Consider the following 9,822-nt stretch of genomic DNA (forward strand, 5'->3'; position numbering starts at 1 on the left):
ATGGACTACATATTTTTTTTTTACAAATTGTAAAACATACAATTTATTTATTTTTATTTATTTCCTCTAATAGCAGGTGTTTTTCAAAGAGCGTTGTACTCCCTATTTATTCAAAATGCATTATCATTGGCTGAGTTTTTTCAATAATAATAAAAATAAAAGCAAAATTGAATGGACAAACGCCACAAAACTAAAAGTACATGATTTCTTACAAGTTTCTACAAGGTATGGTGTTGATGTGGGTCATAAAGGTTAAAGATGAGGACTTTGGGTGGGGACAAATAAATAAACCTGTAAACCCCTTGCTAAGGAACGAGCAGGAGCAGAATCTCTCAAAAAGTTACACATGGGCCTAAATTGAATGTTGACCTGAAACAGAAATGTGAAATGTCCCTTGTGACCTGGTCGCCTATCACCATCATAATTTTCTGTCTCATTTGCTTGACTTGGAGCTGTACTAGTCTATGTGGAAAATACAAGTCATTTTTATTAGAAAAAGATAAGAAAGTTCTCTTAATAAATAAGAATCCAACGAGGGTGTTATGTAGAGTAAACTTGTCAGCATGGTTAAAAGGCAATCAAGTGATTCTGTATTTATATATAATGTGTATGCCAGTATCTGTATAACAATATTAATGACAGTAGCCTATTTAAGATACCATATGATTATATTCCGTTCCTTGTTACTATCAAAGACTGTTTCTTTACGAAATTTGCCGGTACAAAGCACAGCTAGAACCTAGAGCATCATCCCTTTGCGTGACACACTCAAAATCTCATCTGATATTCGACCATGTCACAGTTATACCTTTTTTTCCCTCCTTCTGTAGTCTCTGAGCTGAGACTATAACTATCCACATACATTTATCATGTTAAAACCGTCTACACTGCACTTTTTGTGCACTGAATCCCTCCCTTTAGTCTACGAGACTATGACATTGATTCTATTTAATGGGGGAAAGCACAAATATATTTAGAGTAACTGGTAATTTCGAATGTAACTTTAACTACAAGAGAGGGGGAGGCTGGGGGATAAAGTTAAACTGGCATAGTACCCACATCTTGGTGTATATTGCACTTGGTAATTAGTAACATCTACAACAGTATCATCTGGTCCATATTGACACTTGCATGATAAAATATACAACACACTATTGTCTTCAGTCTACAAGCTTAACCCTTTGACTTTCAGTCTAAGATATTTCACTTATGAGAAAATTGTTGTACTATAAAGGCTCATTATACATACGGTACAAGACAGTAGAACAACCGGACAATAATAACCCAGAAGATGAAGGAATAACAATCATATGACCTCTCTTGCTACCCTAACTGGTTTCTCCTTTAGAAAGGCGATATCACCGTTTGGTGCAGTTAGGAGATGGTGATTTGAATCCTCGTCTTCACTTTCGACTGACAAGGAAAGGCCATCGGATTTTGATCCATCGTCATCTGCAATGACAGTTATTTAGATCCATTTTCTCTCATGATTTCATATTATTACAGAGGGGCAAGAATCCTTTCTTCTACAGTCCACTAAGAGCCCCCGAATCATCACAAGGAGCATATATTTTAGAAAATATTATCACAAAAAACAGGATATCCATCCTAGATTGTATAATAATACACAAACAAAATATTCAATAGTTTACAGAAGTCTTTATAATTCAAATATATGCTATAATGCTTCATATTTCTCAAGGGAAGAAAGAAAGTTCAAAAGCACACTCTAAATCTGCCTCCTTCTGGACTCACCTGAAGTGCAACTTTCCCTCAATAAGTCTTTGACAGCAGTTACACACAGAGACCAACATATTTTAACATATTCAATGTGCCCGTCTATAACAAATATAGTCTTTCTTGCACAACCATTAACCAATAAAATCAAAACAAGAAATCATTAAGGACAACCAATTGTCTGTCTTACCAGAATATGTGAGGCATTCCGGGAGATGTCTAACTGCAGCGACCTGAAGGCTTTGTGGAAGCAGACAACTGCAGAAAGAACCTGAAAGGCAAAAACACATCAAATGCAAGCCTGTGTTTGGATATGCATTTGCACTCTTAAAATCCCAGATGCAAACTTGATTTTGTTCCAAGTATGTTAGGATCCTCCTTCCCAAAATCAATTATAGCTCTAAACCAATGTTTTGGAAAAAGTATCGCTTTCTTCTTTCTCGTTGGAACTTTTTCACGGTGAGTTATTTTAATTGTAAACTTCCCAAATTATCCTCTAAAGTGTAATCACATGTTATTTGAGTATAGGCAATAAATAAATAAATAAAGACACTATAAAATTCATAGCCATCGATATTATGATTTTATCAATATCCAAACAACAATTTATTATATCAAATAACCAGACATAAATTACTATAAGTTAAAATCAATTCTAACCAAAATAACTATAACAGAATCAGTCTATGAAATAAAATCAAATACATCCTAAACTCACACCATATTGTGGAACAAAGTCCAATTGTAAGCATGCTTGCAGCATCTTATTTAAAAAAAAATGAAATAAAGCTATAGAACATAAATTGCATTTGCATGCTAAACATTCAAATTACAAAATATACAACATCAGCAAGAAGAAATACTTACCGACATGAGCCAGCCGATTTACCCATGCAGGAATTGGCTTCCCAGTTAATTGTTGGGAAACTTCATCTGTAAAATGGTTGCAATTCTTGGCAATAAGATGGTAAGTGTCTCCATGATATTTTTCAGCGAGGCGCTCAATGAAAGACCGGAACTCTGATTTAGACATATCGGTGCTGCCCAACAACACTGATCGTCTAAAGATGAAACCGGGGCAACTTCTTGGTTCTACCTCAAACACACCGCTCGATGCGTACTCATGTGCTCCAAAGCCATATTCCATACCATGCACTGTTCATGAAAACAATAAGTTAGTACAAGATGGTCTTGATAAAGTACATATACGTTCCTTCACTGACATGAAATGGTCCTGCAAATTTGACACCCATTGTTCAAGAGCTGGATGAATTTATTGTCTAATGTTATTATATACATTAAGTTGTCATATGCTGTAGCTCAGTTATTGTAGATTCCCTCTTCCAGCTGTACTTCAACACAAAATCAATAGTCTCACTACCCAAATAAATCAAATCTTGAGGATAATCATACAAAATTAGAAAGCGATAAATTCGTCCAACACTTATCAACCGTATTTAACAACAAATGAAGCTATCACATCACAGTTAAGATTGGGAAAATAAGAGGAGATCCAGCCTCTTATGCCAGTTTTATTGTCTAAAGTATAAACTAATGCATCAACAGCTCATTTCACATGTGACATACTTATGGAGACAATTCAAAGATCCCCAAATGTAAATGCACATACTGTTAGGAGAAAAGAGAGAGACTTGTTTTTATTAGTATCATAAATTCATCAATGAAGAACATAAATAACAGAATCTTAAGCCATTAAAATCAACAAAACACGACATTTTGAATCAGAATGTTTCAATAGTGTTTAAAATTGTATCCTCAATCTAGCACCTAATGCTAAAAAGTGCTCCATAACAAGCAGAGCAGACAACAAAACATGACATGAAGGAGTTGAAAAATAAAAAATTAGCATAAAAGGAAGAGAATTAGACAAACCTTCAATACCAGAATGAAAGACCCCAAGGCCAAAGAAATAAAGATAATTGTTTATGGGAATAAGATCATAAACATTGAGGTACACCGTGACACGGCTCTTCTGGTCACTGTTCTGCTCCCTTTGCGACCTTATGCTCAGTGGAAACAACCGCATTGTGGTCAGCAGAAACAATTCCTTGAACTTTATTCGAAGAATCGAAACCACATCTTGCAATAGTTTGAGAGTAAGAAGCCCTAGAAAATCTCCCCCAAAAAAAGTGAATTGAAGCCCTTGAAAGAATTGAGGAGAGATGAGAAGGACTTACGATTGGAGGAGTAGGGAATATAATAAGAATAAGAATAGGAATTGAAATTGAACAAGAATTAGGAAGTGAACTGGTTGTGGCCCCTTCCTTCCCCCTTAAGCTGGGATTAGAGTAGTGAGAGTGATGGTTATGGTGGCTTGGGGGTTTTGGCCATTTTGCCGCCGTAATATTTGTTAATATGCCAACTGTTATGGGTGTAATAGTAACGGCCATTGTCAATACTGTTACTACACCACATTCTCACATTCTCCTTTCTTTTCAACCTCAACTAACGGATTTTTGACGGAGTGTGTCTGTGTTGTATATAAATTAGAAAATGCAGCATTTTTTAAAAGAATAATGCTACATAAATGATAAATATTATTATTTTTTATTAATACTTTATTAATAATAATTATATATATTTTATACAAAAATATATATAATTTATATTTATATTTATTAAAATTTTGTACATATAAATTAATACAGTTTGTATCTATATTTTCTAAAATTTATACTTATAAATTAATAAAATTTATTTGTTAAAAATAATTTAATATTTATACTAGTCAAATAATGATAAAAAATATTAAAAATTACTTGTCTCCAAAAATTTCTTTATTTAAAATATGATTTGTTATTAGAATTAGAAATGACAATTTATATTACTCAACCTGCTCCTATTCAATTGGACGAATAATCACTTCAGCCCAACATAGAATAGATTTTGATTTGGGTATGTATTTCAACTTTGTTTAAATAAAAAATAGAAAGAAGGAGAAAATTTTATATAATAATTTTAAAGGAGTAGAGTCTACTAAAAAAATTTTCTCTTTTCTTTTAACCAGAAAACTTGAAATTTAAAAGTGATAAGAAGAAAATCAAATTTCTCATGTTACCTTTTTTTTTAAATACTTTGTTATGTAATTAAGAAAATATGATATTCTTAATGGTTGTATTTAGATGAAAACAAATGTTACTAGAGCGGGGGTGGTTTTCCATGGACTAGCTAGCAATCATTTGCAGCACTCAGCAATGAATATGAAGCACGCAAGGCGTGGTACAAGGGTGAATAACATTAAACAAGTGTGATGCTCACGCATGTTCCGCTTCAATCCATTCAGTAGCACTAACATTATTAACGTTGTTCGCAAGTCTTTCCAACATTTATGTTACATCTATTGTAGGCTTAGCTTATAGCCATCTCCATGTTTCAACTTGTAGGCGTAGTAGCTACTGTAAATATGTTATACGCCTAACAAGAATGCTCTACAGCAATGGAATTATGTAACATGTTTCGTTAATCAACGATAATCTCATTGAATTGGTAATTAAGTAGTTGCTTATAATACATTTCTTTTTTATTTCAGTTTAGACAGACATGGCATCAGTAACTTATAATTATTATTTCATATATATAACCTTTCTTATCAATTGCTATAGTTGAATATAAATGATGTTGTTTTCAATAATAAATTCGGTAACAATGTGCAAGACAAGAGACTGGGCAACAAGGAAGGAGCGGCAAATTGCTCCAGCCCAATGAGACTTTACTTTTAAGCAATAATAATTGATAGATTTCCCATTATTTATTTATCTTTCTCTTATCCATTTAAATTTTTAAGACGTATAATAATTTTATGAGAATAATAAATAAAATATAGAAATAAGTTCACCATCAATGCCACTATCAAATACGTATACCACAGAAAATTGCTACAATAATATATAAGAAGTTACACATACAACATTATGTGTTTTAAAAACGCAGCAAGTATTTGATGGTCTTTGTGAATATACTAAAATATCAACATGATTTTAAGGAGATATCAATTCTAATATGATTTTCTCATTTTTCTTTTTTTTATGTAAATAGGATTAATTATGATATTATTTCTTTTTTAGTTTAAATTATATATTTTTACAAGTTTTGCGATAAAAAATTTTTCTTTTGTTTTAGGTTTGTATTTTTTTATCTTAGTTCTTAGGGCAAAATGGACTAATAAATCAAATGGAACAAAAAAATTACACAAATCAACTAAAAGCAAAAACGTTACATGGATCTCCCAAAAGAACAATTTTATGTAAATGAATGAGACCCATTCGATTTACACAATCCAACACTAATTCGAATCAGGCCAAATCAAATTAGTAGTGATGCATATAAATCGAATTTGACCAATTCAAATTATGCATGCAAGGACGTCACTAGTAATTCGAAACAACATGTTTCGAATTATCAAGAACATGTAAATTGAACGAGGTAAATTCGATTTACTTAAGCCTCCACGTATATAAATATAATGTGAACGTGAATTCCTCCCATTGGAGTGAAACACAATGGCTAGTGAGGAGAATTTCTTAGTGTTGGTACACTATAGAGGGTTGATTAAGAAAAAAAACACGCTCTAGTATTAAGTTTATTTACTGATAAAGATCCTCTCAGTGTTTTTCTAAAACCTAAAATGAGCTTCGTTGAGTTCCTGAATTCTATAATCCAGAAACTGGGGTTGCAAGGCGTGAAACGGGTTGAGAAGTTATTCCATTGCATTTCGATTTCAGTTTTGCGAGAAGATGCGAAATACGATTCATTTGTCATAGGGAATGATGAGGATTTGGAGGTTCTGTTCCATTATCGTCGGCAATTTTCCGATGTCAGGACACCTGAGCTGTTGGTCAAACTTGTAGATGTGGTCTCTAGCTCAGATGGTTCGAACTGGAATCCCCAAACTCCAGAAACAGCAATCTGTTCTAGTTTGAGGTCTGTTGGTGCCTCTTCATCCGTGCCTGTGATTGCACCTCAGGCAATGGTGGTTGTCTTCCCGTCCTTCGCAGCTAATTCAACCGCAGTGGCGATGAAGAAGTTGGTATTATCTATACGGCGCCGGTTTCTTTACATGGTGGAACACCGGATGGTATAAACCATGTATTGCCGGATGATGATGACGCTGATGATGTGGATCTGAACATCGTTGCCAATGATAGCGGTGATGATATAGCAGCAAGTAATCCAGCTGGGGCTGGCGGAGCGTCCACCACAGGGACTCAACAGTATCCCCCACACTTTTCATTTTTTGACTTGGATGCCATGAGACAAGGAGGGGATTCCTGGCGAACCTGTTGGATTTAGTGCCAGAGATACACAGGGTACCAGAGGTCTATCAGAATTTCAGGTTGGTCAGCAGTTTCAGGACAAATAGGAGGCCATGTTAAGCGTGAAGACCTATAGCATCCGATGCGGGGTACAGTACAAAGTGGTAGAGTCCAATTATCGCAAGTACATTGGAAAGTGTAAGGAATTTGGCAACGGGTGCACATGGTTGATTAAGATCAATCTTAGCCATCGTAAAGGTATTTGGGAGGTAAAACGATACAATGGACCTTATACTTGTCTGGCCACATCGATCTCAAGCGATCACAGAATTCTTGATTATCATGTGATATCGGCCTTCATACTGCCAATGGTTAGAGCTGATGTAGCCGTGTGTATCAAGGTACTACTCAATACGACAGAGGCACATTTCGGGTTTAGACCGACTTATAGGAGGATTTGGTTGGCTAAGCAGAAGACCGTAGCACATATTTACGGAGATTGGGATGAGTTATACAATGAGTTGCTGCAATGGGTCCTAGGTGTGCAGATGAAGATGCCTGGTAATGTTGTAGTGTTGAGAACGAATCCTGTGCGAGTGGGTGGGCAGGTAAACCAGTCGCAAGCCTATTTTCACTGGCTTGTTTGGACATTCCCACCGTGTATTGAGGCATTCCGGCATTGCAAGCCGTTGGTTAGTATCAACGGGACCCACCTATATGGCAAATACAGGGGTACGTTGCTAGTTGTAATTGCACAAGACAGGAACTCCAACATCCTGCCTATTGCATTTGCACTTGTGGAGGGTGAGAATGCTAAGTCGTGGTCTTTTTTCCTATCCCACATCCGCCAGCACGTGACACCACAGTCGGGTATTCTGGTGATATCAGATCGGCACAATGGTATCAAGGCGACACTTGAATCTCCCGACGGAGGTTGGCTACCACCTGCTTCATACCGTACAATCTGTATTCGACATGCTGCATACCGTGCATTGTATACCTCTTAACAGTGGCCACATCGGCACCATCAGGAAGGTCTCCGAATGTGTCCTAAAATCAACTGCATCTTACTACGAACTTGTCAATGCAGTTCGCAGGAGGCAAAATACTCATCAGCTCCTCAAACCATGCCCAAGCTGGGCGACCACCTTTGATGTATTGCTCAAAATCTGTCAGGAAATCACTGACATAATGTTCATCAATTGGTAGCCCTAACTGGTACGCTACGTCCTGCAGTGAAATCGTGCACTCCCCGAACGGCATATGAAACGTGTGCGTCTCCAAACACCATCGCTCAATGAATGCACTAATCAACGGCTCATCCAACCTAAACCAAGTCTCGTTCAGCCTCGCAAGATGGTATACACCGACCATCTGCAAGTACGGAACGATCCTCTCGTTCAGGCGCATACCCTGCTGCCATCGCATACTCGTGATACATCGATGGGGCTGCATAAAAAAATGTAGCAAGTTGTCCCTCAGCTTAGAACGTATTTATATAACACATCAACTAATGCATATCTTAATCCAAATAATACAATTTGTACACAACCAAATAATGTTACGCGTTAAAATGCAAAATAATATCATATATACATCAAACTAGGACCTAATAAAAAAATATTTTCTTAAAAACAGTATAACATTAACATAAAAATTTACTTTAATGACTACTATTCATATTAACAAAAAAAATCCTAATCTTAATAAGTTTCACCCCCATTATCCTAAACCACTAATATAACCACTCTATCTAACTTAACAACGGTAAATAATTACTAGCATTATAAGAAATAAAAAATAAAAATATAAAAGTAACACATTAAATCCTATTTTAAAAAGAAAAGTGTGCACTAACCTCTTCATTGATAACACCAGCTATATGGACGACTCCATCCAAACGATAAAGCCGGTCCGGGTTATCTCCCATTAGCGGAATATAATGTTGAACACTTTGTTGGAGTTGTAGGGAAAGGATTTTCTCTAGAATTTGGTGGGACAGGGGTTTGAAATTGTAGTTCGAATGAGTTTAATTCGAACTCTATTTATAGGAAAAGCTTTAGTAATTCGAATTACCATGTTCAACAAACTATGGGCACTTCGAATTTGGTTGGACACTTCAAATTTGGTTGATTTAAATTAGTGTAACTCACGTGCAAATGTAATTCGAATCAATGTAATTGGATGTAGTAGTACATTCCATGCATGTATAATTCGAATTAGTCAAATTCGATTTGTGTGCATCACTACTAATTCAAATTGGCTTCCTTCGAATTAGTATTAGGTTGTATAATTCGAATGAGACTCATTCGATTTACATAAAAATGTCCTCTTGAACCATTCATGTAATGTTTTTGTTTTTTGTTGATTTATATAATTTTTTCCTCCATTTAGTTAAAATGTGCATTTTGCCCTAGTTCTTATTTCTACAATCCTTCCATAAAAAAAAATATATATTTTATGTATATTTAAACATACATTTAAACACTTCAAGTTATTACAAGAATAATATATCTATAATGTGGTTATGATTTACACTCATAACTAACAGTTTTTTAGGAACTAATTTTCTTTTTTTTATTTTTATAAATCAGGCACTAATTATGAATAGAAATACACCATTTTCACTTCATCAAATTCAAAATTTAAGTTATAAATAGTTGTTGGTGGTGACTTTCATTCAATTTAAATTATTTCATTTTGATTTAATAGGTGGAACTATCTTGAGTAGTTCCTATGAATCCAAATATACATCTGCAAAAAAGAAAAGATTGAATAACACAATAATAACTTAATAAGTAAAGCCAACCTA

General features: G+C 34.9%; 3 protein-coding genes across 3 annotated transcripts; 1 reads left to right on the forward strand and 2 right to left on the reverse strand.

Annotated features, from left to right (window-relative positions):
* Positions 1-1,033: 1,033 nt before the first annotated feature.
* LOC112747753 (deSI-like protein At4g17486) lies at positions 1,034-4,210 on the reverse strand. The gene is made up of 4 exons (XM_025795944.2): positions 3,631-4,210; positions 2,605-2,892; positions 1,928-2,008; positions 1,034-1,452 (listed from the first exon to the last, which is right to left on the reverse strand). Exons 1-4 carry the CDS (start codon positions 3,782-3,784, stop codon positions 1,307-1,309), a joined length of 669 nt encoding a protein of 222 aa, XP_025651729.1. The 5' UTR covers positions 3,785-4,210; the 3' UTR covers positions 1,034-1,306.
* A 2,913-nt stretch (positions 4,211-7,123) lies between these two features.
* Positions 7,124-8,017, forward strand: LOC112747763 (uncharacterized). Its single transcript, XM_025795953.1, has one exon. The coding sequence runs from the start codon at positions 7,124-7,126 to the stop codon at positions 8,015-8,017; it is 894 nt and encodes a 297-aa protein (XP_025651738.1).
* A 49-nt stretch (positions 8,018-8,066) lies between these two features.
* LOC112747764 (protein MAIN-LIKE 1-like) lies at positions 8,067-8,940 on the reverse strand. The gene is made up of 2 exons (XM_025795954.1): positions 8,869-8,940; positions 8,067-8,459 (listed from the first exon to the last, which is right to left on the reverse strand). Exons 1-2 carry the CDS (start codon positions 8,938-8,940, stop codon positions 8,067-8,069), a joined length of 465 nt encoding a protein of 154 aa, XP_025651739.1.
* Positions 8,941-9,822: the final 882 nt, after the last annotated feature.

Source organism: Arachis hypogaea, chromosome 15, assembly GCF_003086295.3.
Source record: "Arachis hypogaea cultivar Tifrunner chromosome 15, arahy.Tifrunner.gnm2.J5K5, whole genome shotgun sequence".
Classification (NCBI taxonomy): Eukaryota; Viridiplantae; Streptophyta; class Magnoliopsida; order Fabales; family Fabaceae; genus Arachis; species Arachis hypogaea.